The 20270-nt window shown below is 42.6% G+C and overlaps 2 protein-coding genes across 3 annotated transcripts; one reads left to right on the top strand and one right to left on the bottom strand.

Moving 5' to 3' along the window:
- Positions 1–8302, top strand: TOMM20L (translocase of outer mitochondrial membrane 20 like). The gene is given in 6 exon segments (XM_084630196.1): positions 1–312; positions 315–446; positions 2242–2285; positions 3289–3370; positions 4127–4269; positions 8118–8302. Coding segments are annotated over 6 exon segments (510 nt in total). The 5' UTR covers positions 1–257; the 3' UTR covers positions 8172–8302.
- Positions 8251–19984, bottom strand: TIMM9 (translocase of inner mitochondrial membrane 9). Of its 2 annotated transcripts, none has more exons than XM_084630198.1 (4): positions 19849–19984; positions 11912–11975; positions 11305–11400; positions 8251–8819 (listed from the first exon to the last, which is right to left on the bottom strand). In XM_084630198.1, the coding sequence occupies exons 2-4, from the start codon at positions 11948–11950 to the stop codon at positions 8685–8687; spliced, it is 270 nt and encodes an 89-aa protein (XP_084486324.1). In that variant the 5' UTR covers positions 11951–11975; positions 19849–19984; the 3' UTR covers positions 8251–8684. The 2 variants fall into 2 exon arrangements, with proteins under 2 accessions (XP_084486324.1, XP_084486323.1); XM_084630197.1 differs by lacking the exon at positions 19849–19984 and adding an exon at positions 19706–19842.
- Between the last annotated feature and the right edge of the window lie 286 nt (positions 19985–20270).

Raw genomic sequence — 20270 nt, 5'->3', positions numbered from 1 at the left:
GCTGGCAACAGGATTTGAGGCAAAGCCTACAGCTCGACCAAGCGTCTCCTCGGAGCCATCCGCCTGCTGGGGAGCCCGGGGCTCCCAAGCACAGACCAACCCCCAGAAACCAGCCAAGGGCTGGGGGAGGAGTCGCCCCCCTGGGGCTCGCAGGCATTGACCGCCCCCCCCCCCAAAACACCGTGGGCAGGGGGAGAGTCTCCCCGGCCCTGCCTAGCCGGCGGCGCCCGGCTCCGTGCGCCCGGCGGGAGGGGGGGATGGCTGTGGCTCTAGCCAAGCCCGCTTCTCGGGGCTCCAGAGCGGGCCGGGGACGGCCATGAGCGGCTGGGCCCGCCCCCTTCTGCTCCTGCTGGCTGGGGCCTGCGGCCTCGCCCTGCTCGGCTACGGCGTCTACTTCGACCGGCGGCGGAGAAACGCCCCCGACTTCCAGCGGAAGCTGCGGCAGAGTGCGTGTCCCGGCCCGGCCCGGAGCGGGAGGCCGTTAGGCGGGGCCGGGCCGCTCCCGCCTCCGAGCTGGCGGGGCGCCCCGTCGCCCAGGCATTAGCCCCCTCCTCTCCCCGGGCGGGGGAGCTGCAAGCACCGCCCCTGCGATGCAAGCCCCCCCCCCCCCCAGTGTGTGTGTGTGTGTGTTAGAGACCCTCCCCGTAGCAGTGCCAGGCCTCGGTCCCACACGGAGCGTGGGCAGGGAGGGCGCAGGGGGAACTGGGCTGAAGTGACTCCCCCCCCCCCACCCTAGTCAAGTCTAAGGCCTGAGCCCCTTTGGCTTACAGCCCTTGGACCTTCCCTTTCACCCCCCCCCCCTTGAAAATAAATAATTCCTGCCTCACATAAATCCCACTCCATCACCCCAGGTGGGATTTTCCAACCTGCTTAAATCGCTTCTCATCCGTGCCCTATTTTCATAAGTGCCCCGCAGCAGCACAGCTAGGGGCGGGTAGCCGGACTCCAGCAGCGCAGACGCTTGCTACAGCCACCGACGGGGGTTTTTTCCCCCGGCGCTGGAGTGAGTCCGCCTGACGGAGAGGCTAAGGGAAGAATTCTGCTGTTGACCGAGCGACAGCTACGCTGGAGGTTGGGTTGACCTAGCTGCAAACGTTTTTCACGGCCCTGAGCGCTGGAGTGAAGTCGCTCGTAATTTTTAAGTGTAGACCAGGCCTCAGGCACTGCGGAGGGTGAGCTCCACTGACCTCCAAAGAGACTTCGGCAATGTCTACACTGCCACGTTCAGTGCTAAAACTTAAGTCGTTCAGGAGTGTGGACCCCCCTCTCCCCCCCGCATGAGCGACAAAATTTTTAGCACTGAAAAGCGCCAGTATAGGCAGTGCTTTATCTCCCGGCGATAAAGCTACCACCCCGCGTTTGGGGTGCGTTCTTTTTAATCGCCGGAAGAGCTCTCTGGCATCGATAAAGCGTGTCTATACTGCCCACATCACAGGGCTGCCACCCTGTAACGTGAGCAGTGTAGACATACCCTTAGTGCACCTATGTGTCTAATAATTCACTTGAGAATGGGCCCTAGACTTCTAAAACACTTAAAGCCAAATTTCTAAAGGTATTCAGGTGCCTAAAGATGAAAATCCCACTAGAGGACTATCTACAACACTGCTTATGCACCAGGGGAGTTAGGCACCTAGGTGGTTTGGAAAATCCCACTAGGCACCTAAATACCTTTACAAATCTTGGCCATAGGGTAACATTTTTAAAAGTGGCAAAGTGAATTAGGAGCAGAAGGCCATGGTTTTTTGAAAATCTCACTCCAGATGCTTACTTGTTCTAAATTCTGTCTTGAGCAAGAATTTCTGCAGAGTGTTTGTAGTAAAACATATGAGCTCATCAGCAACATAAAACTGAAATGTAGCTTGGCTTCCTTCTGATCATGATTCGGTTTTTTTAATTTGAAATATTTTGGTGTACTTAATAAAGTATCAACAAATATCTATATGGTAAATTCAACTCCCTGAGCATCTCTCATTTTAGAGAAGAGGTTGACATGTTATAGAAAATTTAACAGGTCAGTTCAAGAAGAGTTTAAAATATTTATAAATAAAAAAAATTAGGTACAATTTACCTTTGTAGGTTTCTCTCATATCTCTATCTTCCAATTATATCTGTTTTCATGTTAGAGTATCAGCACATTTTGGATGAGATAATACTAAAATGGAAGAAAAACTTTGGAGAAGCAGACTTGACAATCTTTTTGGAGTTCTGAACTATGTTAAATGCACTATGTTACATTTACAGAAAGAAGAAAAGAACGTGAAAAAGCTAAAGAGCATGATGCTGAGGTAAACCTTCAGTTTAAAAATCACTTAAACTTAGTAGAAAGAATACTAACTTAATATTGAATGTCTTTTTGGTTGTACTGATCTGAGCCAAAGCACAAAGGGGAATTAGGAACCCAACTCATTTGTGCCCTTGAAAATCTCCCCCTACACTGAGAGAGGGATTTATGGTCAAGTGTAGTACCTGAAATTAGTTTTTAACAATAACTGTTTCAAGTTGACTGTGTCCTTTTAACTCTAAGACATATTTGAGACTAAAGTTGTTTTTGATTTAGTAAATTTGTAGCACACCCGCAGCTCACTTTTACATTCATAAAGTTTTGGCTAATCTTAATTTGTTAGAGAAAGTAGATATAGTCGAAGGGTACAATTATCCACCATTAGTACTTCCTCTCCTGCCTCACTTCCCAAGGTGGGGGATGTGAGGAGAGACTCATCTACCGTGTCGTTGTGGGCATTCCCATCCTTTACTACAGCCACATCCTCAGTCACTATTGAGCTATTTTATCTTTATCATGAAGACAAAGCAATGTATGTATTCCAGAATTCAGTACAGGGCGCAACCTTGGCTTGCAGAGCTATAATCTCCCCAAAGAGCAGCCACTGCCCTTCACCAACACCCATTTTGCACTAGCAGGCAGCACTGAAATCATTTTCACTAATATAGCAAGTTAAGATAATTCCCAACCCCAGACTACAGAACCCTGTCGTCAAACCTCTGTAGGGTTTTTTTTTTTTTTAAACAGTACTGTTTTGGTCAACAGTCTGGGAAAAGCAAAATGACCCAGGGAGCGGAGGAGGGAAATCAAAGATGTGTCAAGAAAAACAGTGACCTCCATAGGTTTGACAAATATAAGTCTAAATGGCAATTTAGAAAACAGCACTGCAAATTAATCTTTTGGGAAATCTTTTTCTTTACTACCAGTTTTCACAGTAACTACCGAGATGTCTTAGTTGCACTGATGCGTCTTATTTCTAAGCTAAAAATATTTTATAACATCTTTAGTTATGCAAGATGAAAAATATTGGAAGGGTACAGGAATTCTTTCTGCAAGAGGTGCAGCTGGGAGAACACTGGTTATCTAGAGGTAAGGACATAAGCATGGGCTCTTGTCAACAGCTGCGCAGGATGTGTGTTGCAGTTGGTTTGTTTTTCACATAAATTGCCTTGAAATGCTCAGCTGAAGTCAAGGTGCAGTATCATTTTAGCACAGACAAACTAAATTGTTTTGTCAGACCTCAAGCACATTGTACATGCAGAAGTCAGGCACTGTCTGCTCCACCTTATTTCAAGATGGTGATAGGAATTCCTACACTTGAAAGTAGGCGGGGAAGGAGGCAAAGGGAAATGAAATTTCAATTAGATTTGGAGAATTAAAAGTTATTACTGGATTACAAAGGGTTAAAAGGTTTTTAAAGCAATGTCGAGAGGGATTATAGAAGGCCTGAAAGTGAGTAACTAAAGAAGATTCCTGATACATCCCAACCTCCTTCACCTTTCTCACTGCACCCTCCACCCCAAAGAGCTTTCCCCAAAAGATACAAACCCTGGCCCTAGCCCAATCACTTAAAATTACTCCTCCTTTGTTCTGCCTAATTCAGGTAGCCCCTCCATCAAGCATTTATGGAAACTTGGGTTTCTGAATAAATGAACACTTTTGCAGAAGGGGGTCTACTTTCCTCAAATACTTGTCTTTTCATTGGAAAACAACACAAAGGGTGGAGGAGCGGACAGTTTCTTTTGGGGTGGGGGGGTGGGGGAATGGTATGAAAAGTAACATTTGGGGGGGGGAATGTTTTCCAATCAACTCTAAAATTTAGTTAAAAATATGAATTTGCTTCAGGAGACCATAAGAAGAGCGTGGAGCACCTCACTAATGCTATTTCAGTGTGTGCACAGCCACGTCAGCTACTGCAGGTCTTGCACAATACACTACCACCACAAGTCTTTGAGATGCTTATGAGGAGAATACCATATGCAAAACAAGTACGTACACTTTAAAAAAGTTAAAGAGGAAACTATTGGTGTTACGTGTGCTGGACGCTATCTAGTCAGCAATATACATTGAAATAGATTGGGAGCTTGCAGGTTTTTTGTAGAGAACCATTGTTTGTACAGGTTTCAGAGTAACAGCCGTGTTAGTCTGTATTCGCAAAAAGAACAGGAGTCCTTGTGGCACCTTAGAGACTAACCAATTTATCTGAGCATGAGCTTTCGTGAGCTACAGCTCACTTCATCGGATGCATACTGTTGCACAACTGTATCTCAATTTTTAGAACTTGTCATTGATTTTCTGCACTTTGGAACTCTGGTTCCTGTGGCTGCTGAGGTAAATTGTTTAAGCCATGAATTGTCAGGAAAGGGTAATATTTAATAAGAAAGGAACCAATACAGAAGGCTCAAGCTGGAATGATTATGAAAAAAAGACTGAGCAGCACCTCTCTGCCTTTACACTTCTAAAGAGTATTGGATTGAATACCGATAATTACTGGAATTTCAACTCAGTTCTTTAAGAGGACATGCCTGAAACTAAAGTTTGCACCAAATGGAATTTAGCAGCCAGATTGCTTCGTACAGTGGTTCTCAACCAGGGGTACACATACCCCTGGGGGTACTCAGAAGCCTTCCAAGGGGCATATCAACTCACTTAGATTTTTGCCTGGTTTTACAACAGGCTACATAAAAAGCACTAGCAAAGTTAGTACAAACTAAAATTTCATATACAATGATTTGTTTATAACTGCTCTGTAAACAATACACTGAAATGTTAATACAATATTTATATTGCAATAGATTTTTTATAATTATATGGTAAAATGAGAAAGCAATTTTTAAGTAATAGTGTGCTGTGACACTTTTGTATTTTTATGTCTGATTTTGTTAATTTTTAAGTAAGGTGAAACTTGAGGGTACACAAGACAAATCAGACTCTTGAAAGAGGTACAGTACTTACTCCTGGTGGAATTCTGTGCCAAAAAAATTAAAAATTCTGCACACAATATTTTAAAATTCTGCATATTTTATTTGTAAAAATAATACAATATAATCACACCAGTTTCAATTATTTTTGGTAGTTTATTTCAAAATACCTCTCAGCAAGTATGTCTGTAACAATACAGACAACAAAAAAGATTCAGGAAATGTTTTTTGACAAGTAGATTCCTTACAAGGTATATTAATACAGAACTCTTCAGTAATAATTCATTTAAACTACAATACAGAACCATATTTCCCGCACCCCTCAGAAGCAGTGCAAAGGCTTGGGGGAGTCAGGGGTAATGGAGGAGCTGAGGGAGAGGGAAGTAAAGTACTGGTACGGAACCTGGGTATGAACTTGAAGGGTTGTTGGGTATGGGTGGGAAAAGCATGGAACAAGTTTTTGCGGGGTGGGAAGGGATTGTTAAGAAGCTTCCCCCATGCAGATCCTGGCTGACTCCTAGTTTCTCCTATTCAGTCAGGCACATCTGCCCCTGTCCCCATGTGTGTCTGTGCCCTCACCCAGCCACTCCCCTGTCTTGTCTCCCTATACCTCTTCCCCCATCCCATGCGTCTCTGTACACCCACCCAGCCACCCTGTGTCCCTGTAGCTCCTCCCCATCCCCTTGTGTCTCTGTGCCCCCACCCAGCCACTCCCCTGTACCTATGTAGCTCTGCACCTCCCTTTCCCCTGTGGCCATGCCTCTACTCCCATTCAGCCCCTGCCCCAGTCTCTCCTCCCCCACTAGCCCTTATGAGCCCCAGTCTGACCCCCTCAGAATTCCATACTGTCTGTCTCCCCATAGCTCCTGTCTCCTGACCTGGCATGACCAGCGCTGCGAAGAAGGCAGCTCTTTCTCTTCCCCCTCTGGCAGGGAGCTGCAGCTTTGTTCTACCACCACAGCGCCCTCTGGTGGGCAAAAGGCAGAACTACAGCAACATTTTGGCAGAAGCTTTTTTCGGCACAAAAAATTAGAAATCTGAGGGGCTCATTAATTGTGCACGCAGCAGTGCAGAATTCCCCCAGGAGTAAATAGTCTGGAAAGGTTGAGAGCCACTGGCTTAGTAGATACCTTTTTATTTACCAGTTAAAGTGAAAATAAAATTGAGTCTGCCAGATCTTATTCACAGTAATACATCACAGTGGTTGTGTATAACTGAACAAAGCACAGACCATGTCTGTTTTCTACTCCATTCAGAATAAGGCTATTTGATAATGAAATACCAATAAACTGTCATACTACTGCATTAACAATCAGATTCAAGAATTATATTCACTGTAATAAAACGATGACAAAGAACCATTGTTTCCACTACCTTGAAAACACAAACATTTAATTTGCATAAATGCTCATGTTTTATCTCAACGCTTATCAGCAGAAGATGTCATCTTGTGAGCACCTCATATATTCTACTGGCATTCTCTTATGCTGGGTAGCCTAGTAGTATTGAAAGAATAAGTCATGTATCATGTAATAAACATGAAATTAGGAGTAACCTTTGGATTACTTCTTTCCTGTGGGGGAAGTATGCAGTAGTAGCTCTGGCAGTGAATGCTGCTAATTAACATGCTCCTGTGCCACTCATGTAGGGGGGAAAAAAAAAGTAGGCCAAAATCAACATTGAGATAAACTGGTAGAACTTTGAAATCAATGGAGTTGTGCCAGCTTGCATGTGTTTTTTTTATAGCAGCTGTCTGCCCTCATACCATAAAGGCAAGTGCTACAGACTCATAGAAATATAGGGCTGGAGTCAAGAAGTCACTAAGTCCAGTCCCCTCTGCTGAGGCAGGCCCAAGTAAACCTAGACCATCACTGACAGGTGTTTATCCAACTTGTTTTTAAAAACCTTTCATGATGGGAATTCAACCACCTCTCCTGGAAGCCTATTCCAGGACTTAACTACCCTAATAGTTAGAAAGTTTTTTAATATCTGACCTAAATCTCCCTTGCTGCAGATTAAGACAAATATTTCTTGTCCTACCCTTCAGCAGACACTGAGAACAATCCATCACCATCCTCTTGCTAACAGCCCTTTACATATTTGAAGACTTATCAGGTCCCGGCTCAGTCTTCTTTTCTCAAAGACTAAACATGCCCAGTTTTTTTAAGCTTTCGTCAGAAGTCAGGTTTTCTAAACCTTGTATTATTTTTGTTACTCTCCTTTGGACTCTCTCCAATTTGTCCACATCTTCCCTGAAGTGTGATACCCAGAATTGGACACAGTACTCCAACTGAGGCCCCACCAGTGCAGAGTACAGTAGGACAATTACATTCTGTATCTTACATACGACAGTCCTGTTAATAAAACGAGCACGATGTTAGCCTTTTTTTACAACCGTATCACAGTATTGACTAATTCAGTTTATTATCCAGTATAACTATGACAGCGAATCATTGACAGCTACTCGTTGAGTATGGTCTTTCAATCAGTTGTGTAACCACGTTATAGTAAAATTTCATGTAGACAATGTTTCCCTAGTTTGCTTATGAGAATGGGATTTGGAACTCTATCAAGAGCCTTACTAAAATCAAGATACGTCACATCTACTGCTCCCCGCCATCCATTAGGCCAGTAATCTTGTCAAAAAAGGAAATTAGGTTGGTTTGGCATGATTTGTTCTTGACATATCCATGCTGACTATTCCTTATAACTGTATTATCCTATGACAACCGTTTGCCCTGGGGCGCATAGGGGAAGACTGCTGGTTAGGGAAGGCGCTTGCTCTAGCCATTCTCGAATGGGCGAGAAGATGAGAGAAGGAGATAACAAAAGCTTTGTCAGAATAAAAAGAAATAACTATTCACATGACCCTAGCTGATGAGGTAATTAGTCACTAACTCTTATCTGTTTGTCAGCGACTTCAAGCAGCACTGAATGAGCAGGACTGTGCAGAAGATGAGAAGGAATGAGAGATGGCAACAATGTTAAGGCAGGACTCTAGCCATCTAGCCTATAAACCCTTGTTTGGAAAGAAAATACATACAAAACTGAACAGTTTCCATTTATTGTACTTTGATTAAATAAAAACATTTTGAAGACATTTTTGTATATATTTCTGTACAGCACTTTTTGCATTAAAATTAATAGTCGTAGTGGAAGAAACAAAAAAATGGTCCTCTCCCTCCCTTGCCCCCAACGTAGTAACCAGCATAACCAGTCTGCAGGCCTCTAGAAATGGTTGTATCAACATTATTCCATTGCACAGTAAAAAAGGACCACAGAAATAGACTCTGTTCGCCAGCAGGCGATTACCAACTCTTGGTAGAGTCCATAATTGTTTCCCCAATGGTTTCCACGTGCCAAACGGTCTCTGAAACTCTGCTGTGAGCTGGTGGACACACCCACAACAGAACACCTCCACTTGTAATCCAGCAAACATTGGCACTGCTTTAAAGCAAGGTTGGAATAGAATTCTCTTTTGTTTAACGAGGTTGCCCAAGAAGTCCTGCTTTGGCAGCTAGAGCTTCATTCTGCTGAATATGATACTCCTGAAATCTCATGGATATCCTCTGCGTCATTTTTAAATATTTCTGTAGGCAGTGTTCTGAGCACGTCATCTACAGGAAAAAGGAGACACAGAAGGACCACAACAATGATTAAAGGAAAAACTGACTGAAGACAGTTTATGATGGCATATGACTAGGTGAATACACTCGTGTCCTATGCTTATGCTGCCTTTAGCCCCATGATCACTGCCCAGCCTGTTCCTGATGGGAAAAAAATGTCAAGTTTAGTTTTCAAGGAAAATATGAAAAGCTGAGTTTTCTTTTGGCATTCATTCCAATGGAAAACTACCCTAGAGAATCTTTTAAAAATGAAAGAAGTCATTATGTCTCCCTTATCCCTACGATCCTCTGAAATAAAATCTATAGTCTCCTACCTTATGGCAAAGGCCAATATTACATCAGTCGCTATTTCTTTAAATTCTGTTTGACTCACCTTCTGCCCATGGCAGCCAAATGTGGCCTAGTATATCCCGTTTATCCTAGGCTTCCATTGGGATCCCTCCAACTAACTGTATCTAGCACTTATGATGTGTACTCAGAGAACTTTTCCTAGGGCTGCTGAAATTATTCTTGTCATTCTGTGGCTCAGTTGGCTGGGATGGTAGTAAAAGTACTATGCCCATTCCATGTTCTGCACTGCATCACTTTTGCAAAATTGGTTTTACCAATCTACAGCAGGTTTCCAAAGCTATTCCTGGGCCAGTGTTGCACATGTTAGACAGCTAGCACGTCCCTACAGCCCACTGCTTCCCGCAGCTCCCATTGGCTGGGAACGACGAATTGCGGCCATTGGGTGCTGCGGGGGGCCTTGCCTGCGGATGGTCAACGTAAACAAAATGTCTCGCGGTCCACCTTTGGATTACCCTGATGGGCCACATGCTGAAGGTTGCTGACCCCTGCATTTTATGATGCTCCCAAACTAGCTGTCATTATCAAATATGAACTGATAGTTACAGTGAAAGCATACCAAGCTTGCAAACTGGTCCTGTTCCCTTTGTTTCTATCATTACCAATAAACTATGAGTTGTTTTGATCATGTTTAGAATTTAGAAATGGGGAAAGGAGGTCTAAACTGTTGTTGTCTGGACATCAGCTACCTGGTAAAACCTGTTGAGCAGGAGTGAACTCTAGCTAAATAACTACAATGAGGGAGCCTGGAACAGCTCCAAACCATTGCTCCCAGAGGGTGTAGTATTCAGGGGATGGTGCCTTGGGAAGGGTAGACTTGCACCGGGGTTGCTGTGTGGAAAAGTGATCAAAGATGAATTTTAAAAAAATTGTGGCATTGCTCACAGGAGATTCCTGGAAGCTTTTGATATTTACTTAATATGAAACTAAAACTTGAATAGGAACGTATGAAGTGCCATACCAGATCAGACCAGTGGTCCATCTAATACAGTATCCTGTTCCCAATAGTGGCCAGTGCCAGATGCTTCCCAAGAAGGTGCAAGAAACCCTGTAATGGACAATTACATAATAAACTGTCCATAAAGAAAGTTTCTCCCTAATCCCCATCGGTTAATGATTAGCTCATGTCCTGCAGCATGGGGGCTCCTTTACAGAGTACAAAAGAAAAATGGCTAGCTACAGGTTGCTGTTTATATCCAAAAATCTTAAAAGACTCTACAGGCATGATCCATCAGGATTCTCACCAGCAGACCAGCAGAACTCCCATTAAGAAGTTTTATCCGTGAGTGGTAGCAGGATAAGGTACAAGTCTGACCTTCCCAAGGCACTGGATGTCACATCAGCCCTGCAGGCTATAAATGTTGCCTCCAAAACATTTCAGTCAGTTCCTTTAATTGCACAGGAGGTGAACCACCCGTATGGCTAAAACCATTCAAAATGATTCATGCTTTAAAAATGGCTCCAAAAATACACAAACAGTGCAAGATGGGAAACACCCTCCAAAGAGGATGATACCAAACTCTGAGGGAAAGTGAGTGAGCATTCCAGGAGATTCTCTCTTCAGAGAAGTAGATAACAGGTGGGTAATTTTCCCTTCTCCAAAGAATTCTCATTCTTATAGAGGCTCTAGGAATGCCCCAGAACAAAATATGTTGTTGCTGCTTGTTGCAGCATTACAAGGCCAATGTCAGCACCAAAAACAGGGAGGCTATTTGCATATATGTGAAGAAAAGGAGGAAGATACTGCCTTCCAAGGTCTGATGTGTAATGTCCTGTAAAGCGCCGGGCATGCACTTAGTCCTGCAACTACAAGCCTCAGGGGTCAAATTTTTTCAAAAGCTGTGATGTGGGAGATCTATTGTTTGTATGCAAGGGAGCTAAGATGAAAGAGCAAGAATCCAATCAGAATGACATCTGCACAGAAACAGAACCACAAATATATCATTGTCTCTTCAGTTAACATTTCTCACCTGCAGGCTGCCTACATACTGAAGAGCTATAACCTCTTGTAGGTTAGTTTAACTAATTTTTGATCGGATCAAAACTTTCAAAGCTGCTTATCAAATTCAAACATCATCATACAGCATTTCCACAAAAGAGAAACCCAAAATACACAACAAGGGCATACCTCTTCTGATTTAACCTCCCTGCTAGTGAAATCTTTCACACAATCCAGGAAACAGGTTTCTGTAAGTTTATTGTATGTCCCAAGAAACTCCTTGAACTGTAACAAATTGAACAGACATTCAATATTAAAAGAAAAGAAGACATTTTCAAACTTTTCCCACGTACAGTTTGCAATAGCTGCATATACCATTCAGTGACATTAACAGAACAGACTACTCATTTAAAGTGACAAGTCATCAGAGGTAATTTAGTATCAATTCAATAACATCATTTGATATTGACAGCTACTGTTCACCTAGATCAGATACTGTTCCATGCCTCTTGATTTGCTGATGATTAAAATAATGAAATCTTGGCTACCTTAATACTGTTCCCAATTCATAAAAGAAGTTAAGATACAACTCAGGCAACATTTTACTTGGTAATTAACTGGGGGGGGGGGGAGCTGCATTTCATATATGCATGCTAATAACTTCCCTACCTTTGAAAATAAAATGCTGAAACCTCTTGAAACTAGCTTCCATAAAACTCCATTGCTAAGCTTCATTCTGTTGAGGTAATACAAGCTTCTCAAAACCATCATTTATTAATACAGTACAGCATCTTACCTGTTTGATCTGATCAGATTCTGATATTTGCCCAGCCATATTCTATTGGTCTGCAATCAGCCACCTAATTTTAAGATAACATTTGTGTCATAATTCACACCAAAACACACCTACAAGAAATATAACATTTGAAGGCTGAATAAAACTCTGCCCCTTCTGTAAGCGTAGCCAGACATAACTGTGGTTTCAAAGAAACAAGAATAAGTGGCTACTGGGTCTTAAGTTCCCAGCATGATCTGCATCTAACAAAATACTACAAGGACAGGCTTACATGTGATTTAAAGAAACAGCTTCTGGTTAAATTTGGCTCAAATTTTACATCTTATAAAAATAAAGTTTTATAAAATCTAAAACCAATAGAAATGATGCTATGATTTGTAAAGTTCCAACAGAAATAGTTTGTTGGTTTTGGATTTTTTAGCAGCCCCCTGCAATGGCTATAACAGAAGAGTCTTGTTTTAATAATCTAATTTCTTACTTATTACAAATAACCCCTTAATGAGTGACATGATTCTCATTGACAGTATCCATTTAAATGGAAGCTATCAAGTTGAAATGTAGTCAGTTAAAAAAAAAATGTCCAACATAGGGTCAGATATTACACCTTTTCAAGTCCCCCTGCCAGTTTTTGTAATTACATTTTTCTATTTCAAATAATAGAGAAGAGCAATATTAAAGAAAGATCCAAACAGGTGAAACACATTACAGAGAAAACACCAAAACTAGCTACAAGTAAAGAGCTGTCAGAAACACAAAGTAAAACGGGGGGGCGGAAGAGACCTCTAGTTACCTTTCAGTTACAGCAACACTTGGATAAAAGAAACAGCACTCTATAGTATTCTAAATTGATTAAATTAATTCCACCCCCACCACTTCTTAGAAACCAGCTCATGTTTTTAAAACATTTATTGTTTTAGTCATTAGAAAAACAGTAAAACTACAAATACTTGTGCCAGTGAATCTAGTGAGTTAAATATAAGGGATTATGAAGAAGAAATAAAAATAGCATTAAAAAAGAAATGAACAACAGGTGAGGAAAAGTGAAAGCTAATGGAGTCTATGAAGAAAGAATTTAAGAAGGGATCTTCAAAAACAAAGAAATTCCTTATACAGTGTGGTAAACAAGTTAAGACTTGAGACTTTCTAGGAGAGAATAGTTCTGGTGTCTGCAATTCAAGAAGGATGTTGGTAAATTGGAGAGGGTTCACAGAAGAGCCACAAGAATCATTAAAGGATTAGTAAACATGCCTTGTAGTGGACTCAAGGAGCTCAACCTATTTAATTTAAAAAGAAGATTAAGAGGTGACTTGATCAGTCTCTAAATACCTACATGGGGGACAAATATTTGACAATGGACTTTTCAATCCTGCAGAGAAAGGTATAACATGATCCACTGGCTGCAAGTTGAAGCTAGACAAATTGAGACTGGAAAACACAGTGTAAATTTTCAACACTGAGGGTAATTAACCATTCAAACAATTTACCAAGGGACATGGTGGATTCTCCATCACTGGCAACTTTTAAATCAAGATTAGATGTTTTTCTAAATATGCTCTTGGAATTATTTTAGGGAAGTTCTATGGCTATGATCATCTAGTCTGGCTTCCTGTATAACACAATGGTCCCTTCTGGCCTTGGAATTGATGAATCTATGTATACTGAAAGCTGTTGTCTTCCTTCCCCCAATTTATACACGGCCTGAGGCTCACTGCTATCCCTCGGTGAAATTAACATTAAAAATTGAAAAATCAAATGCAGTAACACTATAAGCAAATCACACACACAAAGTTCTCACTAAATCCTCTCCACTCACACCTCTTCTGACAGGGCTCAAGTAAACAGATGAACTTTGCAGCATGTCCTAAGATCAACAGACTCTGAGGTGGTCTATGCTTAGAAGTTTTGCCAACATAACTGTGTTGGTAAGGGATGGAATTTTTTTGCCACATAGTTGTGCCAGTAAAAGCCCTAGTGGAGATGCAGCTATACGAGGTGTTTTTTTACTGGTATAGCTTATTTTTGTTCCTTCTACAGTTGCATCTACACTAGAGGGGTTTTGCCCCTTTAAACTAGTGAAAGTGGCAAAACTTTAACTGCAGATGAGGCCTCTGGATCAGGCATATCAAGGCTGGTGTGGTGGTGGGAAGAAAGAAAAGGAAAGTGAATTCCAGGGTCAAAGGCTCTCCGCTGAGAACATTCTACCCCAGGCCCCCAACGTACAAATCTGAGAACTGTTAGCTCAAGTGTCTGAGTAGATCTCAGCCGTCAGTGTTGAGCATGGGAGAAGCAGCGCTCTCAGATACCAAGAAACCAAACCAAAGGGCTCTATAGATTAGAACCTTGACTTGCACCTGAAAATAACTTAAAACAAATCAGAAGCTAGTACGAATGTAATATGTTCTCTATGTAAAACTTCACTAAGAAAGTTGACTGTGTTCTACATTAGCTTAAATCTGATCATTAGGTAAAGGTGTTTAAAAAAATAATCTAAACTGGAGATGGCACACACAGATAAATGGTGACATCTGCATCAGATAGGAATGAGTGCAACTGCCTGGCTGAGCACAAGTTTAAAGAGTGAAAATCTAAAAATCAATCATGGCATATCACATAAAAGCTGGCTGCTTAACCATGAGCAATACCAAACTGAGCTTTATTAAAAGCACATGCCTGGGGTGGAGGGTACAAGGTATATATTTGGAGCCACCTTCAGCCTAGTAAAGTCAGAACCAAGGTAGCTCATTATCAGGGAGTGTTAAAGCCCCACCGAGAAACAGAAAACTCCTGTGTCCCTGCCAGGGTGCAAAAAGCTAATGGCCTCAACTCCCAGCACTGCCTCTTCCCCATATTTTGTATTCCGTTTATCTTTTTTTTATTTAATCAGACTTGATGGCCTGCCATTTTGTCACTTATTTAATGAGATTAGAACTGATGATTTCGTAAACTGAAGTTCCAGAAAACCTTTGCAGCTGTACTTGAAAAATAACTTTCCTTTAGAATTTAACACAACAGCACTGTCTGACTGTAAATGTCTTTGAAGCACAAATCTGTTGCCCTTACTTTTATGCCTTCCATACTGTGGGCAGTACATTAATATGGCTCTACTGCATGTCTTCAGTGGCTGTCACTGCTAGTTGGCCTTATACCTCCAAAATATACTGTCTGGTATATTAAGGTATGTTTACATTGTATATCATATCTGGTTCTAGTTGTTGTTCACATCTGGTCTTTGAGACTAAAGGAAGAATGATAAAATAAGCCATTTCTGCCTGAATTTTCGAATCTGTCTTAAGTGTTAGTCATGGCAACAATGGCTAAACTTCTTACGTGGCAGCTCAAAGCACTCAGAACGTGTCAGGTGCAACTCTTGTACTAGCCCAGCCTCAAGATGGTAGAGGACTGCTTTGGGCTAAACGTGACTGAAAAACTAGGTGCTGTGTTTTTTTAACATGAGTAACCTCAGGGGAAGGCAGATAGCCAATATATAAACAACTACACACAAGGCTGCATATGGTTAGACTACACAGCAGCATGCCCCGAGTGCCCTGGACCACCAGGGATGTGCAAATACCTAGGATAATATCACTTGTTAAAATGCTACAGAGTTGCTATTAACATTTTCAATATATCAAAAGCCATTTTCAGTGGTTTTATTAAATGTAAGAACAAAAACAGTTGAGAGTTAAAAGCTTTGTACTGTTAAGTGTAAAAGCTTTCCTTCCCCCATGATCCCCTTTCCAAAGGTAACAGACCTTGAGCCTGTTAGATCCTAATGCCTGTACACATGGCATTCCCAGCCTCTCCAGCTTTGCCTCAGAAACTGAAAAATGTTCTGAAGTTCCCTTCTGTGGGCTGCCACTCCCATTGCCATGGAAACAGCTGATCTCCAGGTAATCATAGCTTTAAGAAACCTGCTTTCTTTTTATAAAAACAGTGATTAGGTTAAAGCTTCCCAGCCAGAGCTGAGCCAATCATTTCTCTGTTTCCATGGCATGGGAGCAGCAGCAAGCATCACAGTTGTCAGAACTTCTCTAAAATTTCACAAGCGTGGGAATCCAATTTTCCCAGCTGTATATAGGGCCTTTAGGAGGCAATAGGCTCCTGAGCACAACTGTTCTGAGTAATTTACTTGGCTGAAACATTTGATTCTCATTACTGTCAGACTGGGACTGTGTGGCTAAAATCCCGGCAGTGCTGATGGATGTGAACTATTATATGTGAAATGTGCAGAAATGTACAGTGTCATGAGGAGGCTAATTGTTCACCAAGATAATCAGCATCAGTGGCCATTACCTAATCTAGAGATTTGAAATCACTGGGAGCTGGATGTCTATTCTTCTGTACAAAGCCAAATAACAGTTTTGACAGACTATATAATCATGGCTTGTTATGAAGGTCCAGCATTAGAGCAAGCTCCAACTTACCTGAATTTACGTTACCCCTGGAACTACCACATAGTACCTTTAGGTCCATAAGTAACACTTCTGTAACTGGCCCACTGCAGGAGTGGAGAGGGTTCATTGTAAATGTATATATTTTTCATGGAGGGGAAGACTGGGGAGAAGAAGACTGTCAAATCACAGAAGTGTGTTAAAATTGGACAGTCTGGGAAGTAAGGATCATGCAGTTAAGAGTTGTCATGCTGGAGCTGAATTTAAGAGCTTGTTTTTAATCGGTTGAGGTACAGCTTCAGAAATGCTTTTATTGAACCTAATCAAAGTACAACTACACAGAAAACCAGTAGGACAGAGAGTAATTCACACTAAAATTAAACCAAGGCTGTGACAACACAAGACCCAGGAAATTCTGTGTTAAATGTTGGTGTACTTTAGGTCTTCCAACAGTAGGCCCAACTAACACATCAAAGAAACGGCTTTGGAGCTCCCTCTTGTGCTTGAGTCAGGGCATATGTCATCTGTACCTTTGAATTACTTTGTATTGTTTTATTTCAAAGTTTTGTCATGCTCTTAATGTAGTTACCATGCATAAAATATTTTTATTCTACATAATTCACAAATTATACTCAGACGCTGCATGGATCATGAATTACAATCCAGTGCACAAGGTCAATGGGCCAGATTCAGCCCTGAAGTAAGGTCCATTAAGGAGCTGTGCGTGATTTCTTCCACTTAAGTTCAATAAGTTCAGAGCTGAATTTGGCTTAGTGAGGCTGAATGTTAGAGATCTATTAGAAACATCTTGAACAAATTCTAAGCATATACAATGTCATTTAAAAAAATGAAACAGCTCCTCTGCTTTTTTCCTTGGGTGGTCTCCAATCAAAGTACTGACCAGGCCTGACCCCACTTATATCGTGATCTGATGAGGTCACAGCCCTAGGTGGAAAAGCTTCAGGTAAGGCAGATTTATCTTAATCCCTTCTTCCTGATATTTCACTGTGTCCTTCAGGTCTCACCTTCAACAATACATTGATTTCTTTGTGTTCACTGAGCCAAATTCCAGCCTGATACAAGTGGATAAAATGCCAATGAAGTCTGTGCAGACAGGTGAAAGGAGTCTGAATTTGGCCCATTTTCCCATCCCATTCCCAATTAGTTATTCCATACATTTATTATCTTTTGTGTGAAGTAGTTGTTCTGCCTGGAATTCCCTATTTGCTCCTAGCTTTGAAATTACATCCTTTCGTTTCTGAATCTCTTACCGGGTAATATCAAATATATCAATCCCTTTTATGAATTTTGAAAGCCTGTCTCAGGTCACCTTGAAGTCTCTTCTCTTGCATCAAGAATAAGTCCAACAGACTAACTTTTCCTCATAACTTACATTCTTCAGACAGACTTTTTTTGGTCCTGCTGAACCCTGCATCTCCTTCAAATGCAATAATATGCTTACTGTTGCGGAGTAACAAGTATCGATCAGTGCAGACATCTTACACATTACTTTTTTGCTTCCAACCTTGAGCTGATTATATTAGTAACATTTTTTTATGCCCTCAGCTACCATAGTGCTAATACACTAGATGCCCAGATTTCTCCAGAAGGGATAAACAGGTAGTGTGGTGTAGACATAAAAACTATTCTGAGACATGGCTGTATTGTGGAAAAAAGCTGCTGCATGGATGCATCTCCTCCATGTTTGTTGTAAATGAGTCTCATGAAAGTATGTTACAAACTGGTTACAAAAACAGTTGTAATTGTGGAGTGCCTAAATGAGAACTGTAAATAAGGATTGTGAAGATGCAAAGAGGACTGATAACACAAATTATGAAAATCCATTCTTAAAGCATTGTATTGAGAACCATCATGGCCTAGTGGATAAAGCACAGGACTTGGGACTCAGAAGACCTGGGTTCTATTTTCAGCTCTGCCACTACATTGCTGGGTGGTCTTGGGCAAATCATTTTACATTCCTGTTTCCCTCAGTTTCCCTGTCTGTAAAACAGGGACAAAAATACTCTGACCTTCTTTGTACCTTGAGATCTATAGATGAAAATCACAATGTAAGAGCTAGATATTAGTGAGAACAGCAGTATGAAGCCATAGCAGGGCCTGGTCAAGTAGAGATTTAATATCTGAGATAGTCTATAGCAATAGACATTTAAGGGTTGACATATTCTTCCTAAAGTAGCCAATCTATGAGCTCTTTGAATTACAATCTGAAGGTTTTATTTAGTGGAAGGAGACAGCAAATTTCTCAAATGGAAGAGAAAACATTTTCCTTCATTTTTTTTTTTACTTAGGTTGTTTTTACCCAATTCCCTAAAATTAAACACACGTTATCATAGACACAGACTCACAGACTTTAAGGTCAGAAGGGACCATCATGATCATCTTCTAGTCTGATCGCCTTCACGTTGCAGGCCACACCCTCACCCACTCACTCCTGACATATAAAATACTATATGGATTTTTTTTTAGGAAATTATTAAAATGTACCATAAAAGTAAATAACCATGAGATAACTACTGTATTTTGGAGAAGTTCTCTGGGCTGTAGTCATAAAGGAGGTCAGACTAGATGATCACAGTGGTCCCTTTTGGCCTTGGAGTACATGACCTTGATAGTAAATTATTACAAAGCTCTTACACTTGTACACCTATCTTGGGATATCACATTTATTTCCATGCTACTGGGAGGGCCTCAAAGCCCTAGTGCACCAAGGACCCTCCTATCCTTAGCCTCTGGAAAATAACAGTCTAGTCTCCACTAATACTTTGGTCTAATGTTGAGTGTAGCGTGTGGGTGCTGTTGGTGGCCTATGATATATAGGAGGTCAGGCTAAATGATGGAGTGGTACCTTCTGGCCTTAAACTCTATGACCATGACTACATTTACACCAATTCTTCAAAACGCTAAATCTATTTGAGGGTTTTAGATCACTCCTGGAGCACCTGCCACATAAAATTGCTAGCCGCAGCAAAATCTCTCGTGGTCCCGAAGGAGTCTTTGTTGCTTCTCCCTTTTCAGGCTGAAAATCTGATCTCCTCTGAAGGTTTCTGCCAGAGCCCGATCCCCTGGGCAGCCAGTCTGTTCCCTCGGTGACATGAGTCGCCATGAGCCGTACACCCGGGCCGCAGCCACGTTGGGGAAGGAAGGTCACTGCCTGGGAGTCCCAGCGGAGAGCCCGAGCCACCGCCTGGTGCCAAGGACACGCGAGGAGGGGGCGATGGAGAGCGAGCCCGGCAGCGCCCTGAGCCTCCCCAAGGACCGACAGCCCTGCCCTGCCCCCGCCCGCCCCGGGGAAACTGAGGCACGGGCTCCCACCCCAGTCACACAAACAGGGCCAAGGATGGAACCCAGGAGTCCTGACAGCCAGGCCCGCTCCCCTACTCACCCGCTCCGCGCCCAGCGCCTCTCGACACGTGGGGGAACCGGCAGCCTCAGCTCCTCCTTCCGCCCCGCAAATTCGCTACGTTTCCCCCCACCTCACGCCGCGTGAAGACGAATCGGCACATAGGGATCCGCTGACAGATTTACCTTGGGCCGCGGCACAGGGTGGTGTAGCATTGTAAAGTGTCCCCCATGCCCCGGGCGTGCCTGGGGGGCCCACACAGTACGGCGGGGACAGCCGTACCGGAACACGATGCACCCGGAGTACAGAGCTGAACCACAGGCAGCTATTACAGCATTATAGCGGGGAACGGTTGGTTGTATCGCGTATTTGTTCCACCCGGACAGTAAAGAAAAGGGACCGCGCAGCGGTAGTGAATGGCCTTCCCGTGGGAGGCAGCTTTACGCATGCGCCCTGGATATGCGGCGTCTCGCGCGCAAGGCCGAATCTCTTTTCCCCCCCCTCCGCATGCATATTGATTCTGAGCTCCCGAAAGCCTGCAGTAGCAAGCGCATGCGCGGTGCTACCCGGGAAAGGATTGGGCAGGCTGGCGCCGCTGGTTTGGAAG

The sequence above is a fragment of the Lepidochelys olivacea genome, assembly GCF_965140295.1.
Source record: "Lepidochelys olivacea isolate rLepOli2 genome assembly, chromosome: 6".
NCBI classification, from domain to species: domain Eukaryota; kingdom Metazoa; phylum Chordata; order Testudines; family Cheloniidae; genus Lepidochelys; species Lepidochelys olivacea.
Note: the sequence above shows the minus strand (reverse complement) of the source record. Positions and strands in the feature narration are given on the sequence as shown.